This window comes from Geotrypetes seraphini, chromosome 7 (genome assembly GCF_902459505.1).
Source record: "Geotrypetes seraphini chromosome 7, aGeoSer1.1, whole genome shotgun sequence".
Taxonomy (NCBI): Eukaryota; Metazoa; Chordata; class Amphibia; order Gymnophiona; family Dermophiidae; genus Geotrypetes; species Geotrypetes seraphini.
Window position 1 is genome coordinate 113,336,718 of NC_047090.1, and position 13,784 is coordinate 113,350,501.

Consider the following 13,784-nt stretch of genomic DNA (forward strand, 5'->3'; position numbering starts at 1 on the left):
ATCTTGGCCCAGGCTGGAAGAAAGGTCTGCAATCGACTCCCGATAGGAAGGGGATCCTTCGACAGTGCGGAGGGGGCCCGCCCCCAACCGCGCATCACGTCAAAAAGACGGAGTCGGCTTAGACACCCCTTGCGCTTGAGGCTTTGGTTGGGACGCTCTGCCCTGCTGAGGGGGACGCCGGGGCGGAGGCCTCGAGAAAGCCGGCGTAGACTTCTGCGGGTATCGCCGCGGAGGCGGTCTAAACGGCTTCTGCGGCGGGGCCCAGGGTTTAGGACGGACCAATGAGGCGATAGAGCGCTCATGTTCTGACAAGCGGTTGGTCGCTGCCTCCAAGGACTCATCGAACAACTCGGAGCCCACACATGGAAGATTGGCCAGACGTTCTTGCAAGTTCGGGTCCATATCCAGGGTACGAAGCCACGCGAGATGGCGCATCGCCACCGCAAAGGCGTATACCCGAGAGGCCAACTCAACCGTGTCATAAACTGCGTGAAAAAGGTAGAGACGCAGCTGGGACAAATTGGCCATAAAGGTACCAAAATCCCCCTTATGGGAATCCGGCAGGACCCCATAATACCTGGGCAACGCCTTCACCATCTGCCTTAAATAGGATGAGAAGGTGAATGCGTAATTAAGGACCCTGGCAGTCATCATGCAGTTGGAATAGAGGCGACGACCAAACTTGTCCAGGGTCTGACCCTCCCGCCCGGGGGGGACCGCCGCAGAGACCCTAGACAGCTGGGACTTCTTCAACGCCGACTCCACCAGCAACGACTGGTGGGACAGCTGCGCTTTATCGAAGCCCTTGCAAGGGACTGTGCGATACTTAGACTCCATCTTTGATGGAACTGCTGTGACTGTAAGAGGGGAGTCCAAGTTCCTCAGGAAGGTCTGGTGGAGAACCTTGTTGAGAGGCAGCCGAGGAGCCTCTCTAGGGGGAGAGGGCAAATCCTGCTCCTCCAAAAATTCCTTCGTGTAATGCGAACCTGACGCCAGATCAAGGTCCAAAGCCCTCCCCATATCAAGCACAAATCTCGAAAAGGAGGAGGACTTCGAAGGCGGAGAGGGAGATCGAGAAATCCTTGTCGCCAAGAAGGAAGGGGAAGCCTCACGGGAGTAACGAGGTTCCTTACCCGTGCCAGACCCCGAACCCCAAGAAGCCGCACCAAGCGACCTCGACGGGGTCGGGGACCGCCCACGCCCCGAGGAACCCCTGCGGGAAGTCCCCGGGGTATGGGGCACCGAGGCACGCCCCTTCCATCTCGGCGAAGATTCCCTCGAGCGCTCAACCTCGGAGGAGCGGAAAAGCCTCGGATTATCGAGGCGGAGCTCCGAGACACGTAGCGTCTCGGCCCCGGTCGGCGAGGAGCGACCGCGCCTCCGAGGAGACCCGCGGAAACGCTTGGGCTTCCTCGGCCGGCGCTTCGCCCGAGGCCGACCCGAGGGCGAGGAGCCCCGGGAGGACCTCGACGAGGAAGAGGTGGAAGAGATCCTCCGAACTCTCCGCACCTTGTCCCGAGGCCGCACACTCCGATCCGGTTGGTCGACCGAGGTCGAGGGCAAAGTCGGGGACGAGGCCGGATCCACCCCGGGGGCCGAAGTCGAGGGCACCGAGACCGATGCCGCCGAAGCCGGGGCACTCGGGTCCGAAGCCAGCTGCAGGTGCGCTAAGGCGCCGGACAGCTCCGAGGCAATGAGGGCACAGAGCAAGTCCTGAAACACCGGGACCCCCATCATGGCCGGTAGATCCGGGGCCGGCGGGTGCTCCCTTGAGGGCGACCTCGGTCTCGAGTATTCCCTCGGGGCACCCGACTTCGACGCTCGGGGCGGGGCCGAGGACGACCCACCCACCCCCGTCGAGGATCCCGAGGATGGCTTCTTCGCAGTCGGAGCTGAGGAAGGAAGAGAGGACTTACCCCCTGTCGACTTCCGAGGTTGAGGACGCCGGCTTCGAGGAAGCAGAATGCCTCGGCGAGGCCGAGGGAGTCGAGGCTGAGGTCAAGGCCGGGGCCGAAGCCAAGGCCGACGTCGAGGCCCGCTCCACGGGGTCGACAGCAAAGAGCTCCGCCATTCTGGCACGACGGCGGCGGAGAGCTCTAGGCTGAAAAGTCGAGCACCTGGGACAGGAATTGGTGGGGTGCTTGGGACCCAGGCAAAGTAAGCACCACCGGTGGGGATCGGTGAGAGAGAGTAGCCGATCGCACCGGGTGCACTTTTTAAAGCCCGTCAAAGGACGGGACATGAAACCGAAAAACGGCCAGGAACGGAACAAGGTCCCGCGGCCGCGGCTACCGGGAGCCCCCGGAGCCGATGAAAATGTTTGTTTTTGGTTTTTTTTTTGACGAGAAACGAACACACGAATAAAATAATAAAGAAAACAAGCACAGCGACCGAGAAAAACGACTCAGACGCGGTGTCAGAAGGCACAAAAAAGAGAGCACAATTTCCACAGGGCTTCTGGCTCCGCGGAAAAAACTGAACTGAGGACCACGAGGTGGGGATGCGCCCTCTAGAGGACAAGAAGGCATGCACATGCGTGGTGCAGCATAGCAAACTTGAAACTTCAATCAAGTTTGCTTGAAAAGCTGTCCGCGCTGGGGCTCCGTAGATGACGTCACCCACATGTGAGAATATCATGCCTGCTTGTCCTGGGATAAAACAGATTTTGACCAGATGAACGAAGTGGACGTTGAGTACTGTGTGGGATTAGAAATCTAGATATAAATTGAGGTTCATTAGATGCTAGTGTTTTGAAAATAAGCAACATTATTTTAAAAATCCTGTAATCTCCATTTAAAGATTATCTGCTTTATGATTGATTTTTCCCCTTTTTCTTTTGTTCTTTCAAACTATATCAGCACTCAGTAAAACTTCCAGTATTTTTTCCTCCAAACTCTTCCAGTCTTATAACAATAAACAATATTATGTTATTATGATCAAGCAACTAAACTATGATCAGTTAAGTAGACATTGGTTCAGACTTTGGTAAAAAAAATCCTTTAGCTTTTCAGGATCTTGAAAATGAAAAGTCTTATTCCCACTTGTAACTCTCATTGTTGATGGATAATATAATCCATAAGTGAGCCCTTTTTCTCTCATCTGCTGTCTCATCATAAAGGAACTGCTTTCTTGTATTGGCTGTTGATTTTGCAAAATCTGGCACTAGCAGCAACTTTGAGCCCTTATAGTTTAAATTTCTATCAGATTTAGCCAACTTTAATATTTCCAAAGCTTGTTGGAAATGTAACACTCTGAAAATTAAGGGCCTTGGGCCAACCTGGTTTGCTGAACGTTTTGATGGAATTCGGTGTGCCCGTTCTATCTCCAACGGCCTTTGTGAACTCAACTGTAAAATCTTGGATATTAAGTTTTCCAAGAACTGGACAGCATCCCCCCCTTCCAAATCTTCAGCCAATCCAATTATTCTTATATTCTTCCTCTTTCCTCGATTTTCATAATCTTCAAGTTGCCTCTTTAGCAATTCAATAAGTTTGTCTTCCTGTTTCACACTTGCGTGTGATAACCTCCACTTGCTCGACTCTGTTTTCAATCTGAGTCATTCTTTGATTAGCGATCTTCATCTGTTGGTTTAAACTCACAACTTCCTCTTTCACTTCCATTATTCTATTTGCGTTGTCTTGCAGCATTAGTTTAATTTTCATCAACTCCGCCATAGTATCTGCCTTATTAGGCACCTCCTCGTCTTCCAAAGGAATCAGCACTTTCGACTACGTCAGCTGTGTAAGCTTTGACCGTTTCGCGGTCCCGCCTGATGTGCCTGGCGTGTCCGACTTCCCTTGACGTGCTGCCGCCATCTCTAACAGGGTTTTCTTCTTTTTTTGGGAAGGAACAGAGTTTGTGAAGCTTTGCAACTTTTCAGTTAATTGCCTGGGCTTGAGGAGCGCTACGGTTATGCCTCCATCTTGCGAGCTCCAAGCCATGCCCTCCTCAAACGATTTTATTGTTGAAAACAGCAAAACATCCGAAACAGACAGATGATAGCAAAGGTGAGTAAGGAACAATGAAGCAGTTTCCACAACAAAGAGAATAATCATCAACATTTTGTAGATACAAAATGCTATATCACCTACCTAACTATACTATCTAACGACCTAGGTCCAAAGACACTAACAACGCATACCAGGGCCCTGGACTCTTATGAGCCCTGGAGCAATCCAGTCATCGTTCCTCCCTCCACTCTGACCGAGAACTGTAATCAGAATATAAACATACAAAACCATATACCCCCCTCCCCCACCCAACAGCACAGACCAAAATCCAACTGCCAAAGAACCTCACCCCCCAGAACTAACCCCCCACCTTTCCCAGGTACTCTCCACCCCTCCCCCCTAGCACTATCCACCCCATCAACTTGCAGCCCCGCTTTAAACCCGTGGGTTAAAACCACGGGCTCTCGAGTACACTCTGCTGATGTTTTGTCCGAATACATATGTCTGGATCCTGCGGTTTGTGGGTTGTACATGAGGGGGAAACAACTTTAGTATAAGCAACCATGCTCTGTTACTCTTAAGCAAAAATTTTAAAAACCTTTCATGTAGACCAGAATAATTCAAGACAGGTTTCCATACGAGAAAGCAACAGTCCAGGAACAGAGGCATGTTTTGGGGGGTTTTCTTGGAGCAGCAGGGCCTTTGCTGTTAAACCCCCCCTCCCCTTTGTTTTGGCCTCGCTTGTACTGTCTGCACATGCGTTGGGATCGCTCTTCAGTGATCCGTGTGAGGCGTGCCTCCGACTGCGCCAATTTGCATGAAGACTTGCTGTGAATGTCACCCGGCCATGTATCGGAAAGGTAAGGGGGGGGGGGGCTAGTGAATCTAGCACCGTGTCCTTTCCATGGTGGAGTAAACCTAAGAAGGGAACTACAAAACTACGAAGAATTACAAAAAAACGACGGAAAAATACCTGGGGGAAAAAAAAAAGCAGAACAGATCAGAACACACCTTCTGAGTTTGCTTGCAGAAGGAAAAACTGAGGAGGGAGCTGTTCACAACAGCAGAAGGGGAGGATTTCAAGATCTTAAAGCGATACCCTTCTTCAGTTTCACAGGAAGTGTTAATCAACAGCTAAAGTATGGACTCCTGTGCATATGTAATAGATTTTGTTTTTATCATCAATCTGGGCCATGTGAAATTTAAATGTTAAAATGGGATCATCTTTGGAAAAAGTTTGAGTACTATTGTAACTTTTTGCCAATATCTGACAAAACATTCTATTTTCAGCAAATTTACCTTGTCTTTTATTTTCCTCCAAGGTAGCTGTCCAACCACAAACTCTACCAGCATGTAAAACAAGGACCAGAGATCATCATGTCGTCCCATCTCCTGTTACCAAGAAATACAGTATTCAGCTTGTATTCCATAAAATTCCTGTACCTTCAATAATATTGCGCAAATTATTGCTTAAGAAGCCAAATGTGTGTTTAAATTCCTGCTGTATTGAAATTACTAGCATTGTTAAACAATAAAGCAAGCAATAATCAACTTCAATTCATGTCGAATACACCATTGAAAGATGATTCAATTAGGTGAGTAAATAGGATACAAGATGTTTTGAGACACTAACAGCACTAAAACAGAAGAGAATTTGATTTTTTTTAACCCTTTCAGGACCATAAGGATCGTAGGCCAATTTTTGTGGTTTTGATGACATTTTTATGGTAAAAAGGGCTTGCAGATGCCAAAAAATTGATTTTTTTTGTGAAATATCATTATTTTTTTTTTTTTAAATCACACTTCTGGCTTATGGACAGTGTGGCAAGTGAATCTTCTCGTCAATCTGGCAACGACGCTAATGAATGAATGTCGGAACCAGTTTGTTTACATAAAGGCAGTATCATATGGAATCCGTACATATCAAATTTAGAACTGTAGACTATCCCAATCAAAATTTATAGGATTTTAAAGTTATGGGACAAATATGTCCCTTGGTCCTGAAAGGGTTAAATACTATTAGCAATGGTATGAAAATAAGTCTCAGTCTTCAGGGGATTATAACATTGTCTTCCGTTTTCAGTTAAATATTTCAAGTAGTTGGTCTGCCATCTACTCAGTTCTGGGCTACGTGTGGACAGAGAACAGTGAGGAATTCTATAAATGTATCACTTTCAGCTAGGTGAGATCTTTAATATTTAACTAAAATACATTTTTGTTTCTGGCTCTTTTTTAAATTGAATTTTCAAATATTTCTATTCAAAACATTTCTTGAAGTTGAAAAATTAGTAGTAACCAGGAAAAATTAACAACTAAAAAAACACTAAAGAAACTTAAACCACTTATACACCAGTCCTCAATGGAGAAAAGATCAAATAATATAGGGAATTTTTTACCCACTAGAAGAAACAATCCTTAGAGCTCAGAGATATAGCGTATCATACAGAGAGGTTAGCAAACATTATGCCAACGACTTCTCCAAAGGCATAGTTTCCACAGCTTGTCCATAAACCACCATTTTGTTGCCTAGAACTGTGAAGGCTCAAAGAAAATACAAATTTCATTTTTATATTTAATATATTGGCAAGGAAATTTTAACAGGGATAAAGCCTCTATGGCTATAACTCTAGGTCAAGAATTGTTTGCAAAGTCTCTGAGTTGTCTTTGCTACATCAGGGGAAATTTGCATTTTTAATGCACAGAATGGTATGTCTGTGTCTGAAGAAACAAAACAAAACAAAAAAAGCACAAGTCAAATTCTACAAAACGACGTCCCAATTATAGGTGGCGATAGGCTAATCAGGAGGCACGTAACCCCTCCACACACATTGTAGGGGTTTTTGCGAGCCTAGGGAGACGTGTAGGGCCACCTAAGCTTGCCCAAGGCTAGGCGTGGTTTCGCCCGTAGGTGGCCTTAGGCAACTCTAGGTGTCTCCCTAGGGCCGCGATAAGCACCTGAAATAGATGTGGCTGCTAAACTGACTGCGGTAAGGGAATCTCCCTGCTGCAATCAGTTTAGCAGCTGCAGCAGGGAACCCATCCCCCATGAAGTTGGTCAGCAAGAGATATGTCCAGTCCCTCCTGCTGGAAACCACAAAGCCCTGACCCCCCCCTGAATGTCCACGGCAGGATGAGTGCCCAATTCCTCCTGCCGCCATTCCCCGAAGATCACCATGAGGAGGGATGCCCAATCCCTCCTGCCGGAACTCCCCCTAAACGAAGATCAACAGCAGGAAGGTAGCCTAAGGGATCTGGCCAATCGGAGTCTTAGGCCACTCCCAGCACATCCCAGAATGCACTTGGAGGGAGGCCTAAGATTCTGGTTGGTCCAGGCATCTAAGGCCCTTTTGTATTTCCGAAGCTCCAGATAAAAAGTTCCCTAACATAGCGGACCGGGAGTTCACTACCCCTGAATGGAGGGGGCCCCACAATGAGCCTGCAACCCAACAGGCTGGCATTCATACTAAGAGTTAACCACTAAGAAATCCAAAGAAGCTAGCCCCAGCCGATAGCCATCCTGAAGCCACAGCTCCCACACTGTGGAATGCTCTCCCCACTGATCTTCGTTTAGAAAACTCTTTAGATAAATTCAAATCCAAACTTAAAACGTTCCTCTTTAAAGACGTCTTTACCTTGTAAATACTATTTCCTTTGAAATTCAGTTATCCTTTACAGAATTTTTAAGGCAACCAAAACGCTTTTTTTTTTTTTATAAGCGACCTCCCCAGCCTAATTGTACCTCCCTCTCCCATTTCCCTCTTATATTTTTATCTCGATGTATTTATTACCTTTTCCTTCCCATTCTTTCCTAATGTATCATGTACGTTTCCACTTTTTTATAGCTAAGTTTTTATTCTTTTTTTTAACTTCTACCTGTATGATAAACAGAATGTCAAAAATAAAGAAATAAAGGGATTAGGGTGGGGAAAGAGTCCAACCACCACCGAGTGTCCTCCCTTGCCAAGAGGGTTAAACCAAAACAATTTTCTTTGCAGTTCAACTGATAAAGAGTACTGGTTCAAAAGCAATTTCAACAGAGCATTCCAGGAGCCGCACAGGGCAGAGCAACAAGGATTGACATTAATTTGAAGCAAATGCCATTTGCTGTCAAGTGTGTGTTCTATGCACATACAGAGCACACTCTTTGCACAGAGCCCCGATTCTATAAAGGGTGCCTAAGTCATGACTAAAGTTAGGCGTGCATTAGGCACCCAATCTAAGTGATTAATGAGCCAATTAAGGGTCTTTTTTTCCAATTCTTTATTCATTATTCATCTTACTTCAAGTACACAATATTACATCAATTGAATCATATACATCACTTGAAATTCTTTCAATTGTCATCTTAAATATATAAACTATCTCCCTCCCCCACCCACCCTTTTCACAAATATTGAAATCAAAAAATATCATACATGTGTTATATTCATAGAATTAATTAAACCTATTAAGGGTCTTAACAAGCGATAATTGGTACTTAGGCATCCAAAGGACGTAGATGTCACTTTGCAGACGCAGCCACAATTTCATGGATGCCCAGGTTTAAAACTCACACCTAACTCAATAGGCATGGGCATGGAATGGATGTGGTTTGGGCAATAACTCAATTTAGGTGTCCATTGATTCATTTACATAACACTGTGCGACCTAATTTGGGCTTCAAATAGATCCGAGTTCTATGGATGGATCGCCATCTTTAATGCGATCTGCTAAATAGCACTCTGGGTTTTAATTTTTGCTTTATTAAGCTCAAAATACATTTAATAAACCACCACAAACAGGGCACATCAATACAAAGATGAAAAACATTCTATTTTTCTGAAAAGCCTTCTATTTTTCTGGGCAAACAGTAATGGTATTTGCTAATTAGAGGAAAAGATCCATTAACTGAAACATAGCACATGAAAAAAACCAGCTTTATGTTTCTTGCTAAAAAGCTACCCTTTTTCTCACTAAAGATTGCGCCAATGAGGTCATTCTTGAAATAGGTAGATTCAGCAAATAAAGCACATGACAAAAATATATAGATTGCATACATAACTTCATTTGCAAAAAGGTTAAAAACAGAAAATAAATACAGATACAGACCTTAGCATGGCTTCTACTCCATTGCAAATGGAGGTTTGCAGCTGCACAATGGTGACCTCATTGTGAGATCATCAAGGTGCACCTGCAAGGTAGAATTCCACAATTAAAATATGTGCTGGGGGAGCTGAACTTATGACCTCTGCAAGAGGAGCACAGGGTTTTTACTTATTGAGCTATAACAGCTTCCAGGCATGTCTCTGACTGCCCTGTGTTACGATAGCTTAGGGATCTGCTAAGCTGTCATATCATAGGGCAATCAGAGACACCTGCCTGGAAGCTGATATGTCTAAATCTCACCTAAAACCTGATTCTCTAAAGCAGTGGTTCCCAACCCTGTCCTGGAGGAACACCAGGCCAATTGGGTTTTCAGGCTAGCCCTAATGAATATGCATGAAGCAAATTTGCATGCCTATCACTTCCATCATATGCAAATCTCTCTCATGCATATTCATTAGGGCTAGCCTGAAAACCCGATTGGCCTGGTGTTCCTCCAGGACAGGGTTGGGAATCAATGCTCTAAAGGACGCCTAAAAAGTTAGACATCTAAACAGTGCTGAATGCCGCTGAGTGTGATTCTACAAAGGGCGCCTATATTAGGCATCTAAACGGCGCCTAACTTTAGACGCGTTTTGAGAATCAGGGCCATAGTGTGCACTCTTTCCCAACAATATATATGGTGTCCCTATATGACGATTTGGTTTAGGATAAGCTAGGGAGGACTTTGATAGAAGCTCTAGTGACAGGATGATTAGCATAGGCTGGAGTGGGCTTCAATGGCAACTCCAGCAGTTGGAGCCTAAAGATAGTACCAGACATTCTATGGTCTATTGCTCAGAAATATTAAAGAAAAGACAATTTAACCATGAGTGTGACTATTGGGCAGACTGGGTGATCTTTATCTGCTGTCATTTACTATGTTACTACAAAGCATGCACAACAGTTATGAATGTACGGATATTGGGAAAGGATGAACACTATGTAAATAGTGCACATTCTTTAAAGAGAGCGTGCACTATATGCACATAGTGCATACTCTTGACATTTGTTTGAAAATGTAAAACACAAATACTTAACGTTTTTAGGTGCCCAATCTTATGCAGCACAATTCTGTTCTCTGTCTTCACTTGGAAATTGATGGGCAAAACCTATAAGTTCTGGACTGGAGTGTTGAGAATACTAAGAAATGTTTAGTTCTGACCAAATATTCTATGTTTTTATGTAACTTATCCAAATGGTCTACGTTTAAAGCAGAATAGAGAAAATGTAGTACAGAAGGAAGCAATCAAAGTAAATGCATGCCAAACTGAAAGTTATCAGTCACTGGTTAATAAAAAAAGTTCAGACTACAAACTCAATAGTCAGACTCACCCGATTTCTATGCGCGTTGACAGATGCATACCTCACTGTCCCCCGAAACCCTGCTACAGCTCGTGGCTATAATAGAAAAACACAAGGAATAAATAAGACAACCAGCTGGTTCTACGAGTATCATTTTGGTATGGCTGTTTCCACTTCCATTATTAAGTTCAGACAAATGTTCTATGAGCCATTTGATGTTACTTGCTTTCACTATTATCCCTCCTTAGTGCACCAGTAACAAATTAGATAACTAAAAAAATGCAAGAAAAGTAAGCCACATGATTTAATTTTGGTACAATAAAAGAGGAAAAAGAATGTTTCATTTTCTATCCTTCAAATATTATTCTGGATTATCATAGCAGTATGTCCAACAGACTGGCTCAATGGTACTGTCAAATTAGCAATTATATCAATAGAGACTGCACAAGTTTCAAATAGTGGCGAAAAAGACCTCAAATACCTTGCACCAAGAAGTCACAACTTTATGAGACTGTATATATTTTATATATAGGAGCTTCTCCAGTCATTGGTCAAAAACCCCCCACTTTAAGTATATCACTCTATTGCAGTCTTAAAAAAAAAAATGCAAAAATGTGTCTAAGCCAGGGGTGGGTAACTCTGGTCCACAAGGGCCGGAATCCAGTCGGGTTTTCAGAATTTCCACAATGAATATGCATGAGATCTATTTGCATGCAGTGATTTCAATGCACTGAAAACCCGACTGGATTCCGGCCCTCGCGGACCAAAGTTGCCCACCCCTGGTCTAAGCACAGTTTTCATAGACACAATCCCAAATCATTCACAACTCACAACCATAACAGTTGAAAAAAGCAAAGTCCAGCTGTATTCTTTATCTCAAATTAACAAAAAGCAAAACAGCAAAACAGCTTTATCAAGGGCTGCGACATTAATTCTCCATCAGCAGTCTTTGCCAAACACTAAATTCTTCACCCTCAAAGGGATTGCACCAAATGGCTCAAAACAGAAAAAACTGGGCTCACCATTCTCTGCAGCCATATTTAACCACTTTCTCATGTTAGTGACATCAATGCTCTGCATAGTTCATAAAAATGCTCAACCTCTCATACTCAAATCAAAGAATAAAAAGTCAGACTTACTGGAAGTACAAATCAGTCCATTGTTTGAAATTAGCACATATTCTCAAAATCTTATTCACTGATCCAGGCATATAGAAAAAGGCAGCTTCTTTCACTGAAACACTGGTGAATGGTTTAATTAATGTGATTTTACCCTGGGAAAGTCAGTTTTGCTTGTGTCTATGTATTTAAGAAGAGAAAGCTTTTGCACTAGGATAAAGTCACATTAATTATACTATTCACTAGTGTGTCAGTGAAGAAAGATGCACTTTTCTATATGCCTGGATCAGTGAATAGAAAGGTGGTCTAAGGCACCGATTGGCCCAGGCGTCTTAGATGCCTGGGCCAATCAGGGACTTAGGCCCCACCCCCATGCATCCTGGGAAGGGGATGGCCCGCCATTGTGAAGGCTTGGGCCTAATGGCCGAAGGATGTAGACATCCTTCCAGCCGGCCTTGCTACAAAAGGTATTGGGGGTGAGGGGGCTGTTGGGGGATTTGGGGGTATTGGTGGATGGGGCTGGTCATGGTTTCAAGAGGGGGGAGGGAGTGGGCATCCTTCCTGTCTATCGTGGATGGAGGGTTGCTTCGGGGGTTCCAGCAGGAGAGAATGGGCATCCCTCCTACTAATGTCAGGGGGTCCCTGCTACAGCCGCTCAGCTGATCACAGCATGGATATTCCCACCCCCCACCCCCATCAACTGAGCTGGCAGGACTTTCCAAAGCCGAGCACTACCAGCTTAACTGGTCAAGGATAATGTCCACTGCCATGATCAGTTTATCGCTGCTGCAGCCTGACTTTAGCATCTCACGGCAGCACAGATAGGCCATTGAAATATAGGCCAGGGTTTTTCGGATCTACATTTCAGTCACCTATGTTGCCGTGAATCGCGGCTAAACTAAACTAAACTAAACCTTAGGTTTTTATACCGCATCATCTCTACATTTGCAAAGCTCGACACGGTTAACAAGGGTTAGGGTAGAAAGGAACTCCAGTGAAGGGAAAAGACAAAATTAAGAGAAAATTTAGGACAGAGTAACCAGAGAGAGGAAGAGTTACATTTTTGAAAATAACCAGATTTTCAGATGTTTACGGAAGAGTTGGAGGGAGCTCAGATTCCTAAGAGGGGAGTTAAGGTTGTTCCAGAGCTCAGTGAGTCTGAAAGAGAGGGAGGAACCTAGTTTTCCTACAAGGGAAATGCCTTTTAGAGAGGGAAAGGAAAGTTTCAGTTTTGGGGTAGATCTGGTGGAATTGGGGTTAGAGGAATTCCAAGAAAGAGGAATAAAAGGGGGGAGGATGCAATGTAGGATCTTGAAAGTAAGGCAGGCACATTTGAAGTGGACTCTGGAGATTATCAGAAGCCAGTGGAGCTTGGACAAAAGTGGTGAGAGGTGGTCGAATTTGCTTTTTGAGAAGATAAGCTTAGCAGCGGCATTTTGAATCTGCTGGAGTCTTTGAAGGTTTTTCTTTGTTAGGCTTAGGTAGATAGAGTTGCAATAGTCCAGTCTGGAAAGGATGGTGGACTGGACAAGGACGGCAAAGTGTTTTTGATGGAAACAGGTTCTCACTTTCCTTAGCATGTGAAGGCTGAAGAAACATTTTTTTATTAGGGAGTTGAGGTGATCGTTGAAGGAAAGTGTGGAGTCAATGATGACTCCCAGAATTTTATTTGAGTATTCAAGATGCAGGGTGGGGCCAGAGGACAGTGGGATGGAGGTGGGCAGTTGGTACAATTTTGGGCCGAGCCAGAGAAGTTTTGTTTTGGATTTGTTCCGTTTCATCTGCACAGTGTGGGCCCAGGATTGAAGGTTCGATATACATGAGGATATGTTCGCAGAGAGGTTGGTGAGGTTCCGGTCGGTCTCGAGGAGGACAAAGATGTCATCTGCGTAAGTGTAAAGTGTTTCAAGTGGGGAGAGATGGAGGAGTTTAAGGGAGGACATGTAAATGTTGAAAAGGATAAGAGAGAGAGGTGAGCCTTGTTGGACTCCCCATATCGGATTCCAGGGGGAGGAAGAAGTGCCCTTCATGTTGACTGTGTAGGAGTGGGAGCGTAAGAACTTTGAGAACCAGTCAAGGACTGTGGAGTTAATGCCTATCTCGGTGAGTTGGTAAATTAGGATATCATGATGGACGACATCAAAAGCTGCAGAGAGGTCGAATTGAAGAAGGACGGCGAACTTGTTGCGAGAATGGAGATGTTGAACTTTTGAGATTAAGGAGGTCAGAAGTGATTCGGTGCTGAAGTTGGGACGGAAGCCGTATTGGTAGGGTTGAAGAATAGTGAATT

General features: G+C 44.8%; 1 protein-coding gene across 5 annotated transcripts in view; it reads right to left on the minus strand.

Annotated features, from left to right (window-relative positions):
* Window positions 1-13,784, minus strand: part of TTBK2 (tau tubulin kinase 2) — a 192,052-nt gene that overhangs the window by 107,654 nt on the left and 70,614 nt on the right. For all 5 annotated transcript variants that reach the window (XM_033952141.1, XM_033952139.1, XM_033952137.1 and 2 more), the window contains exons 7-8: window positions 10,407-10,472; window positions 5,250-5,342 (exon numbers count right to left, since the gene is read on the minus strand). In XM_033952141.1, the coding sequence (XP_033808032.1) occupies window positions 5,250-5,342; window positions 10,407-10,472 (159 nt within the window). The remainder of the gene's footprint in view (window positions 1-5,249; window positions 5,343-10,406; window positions 10,473-13,784) is intronic.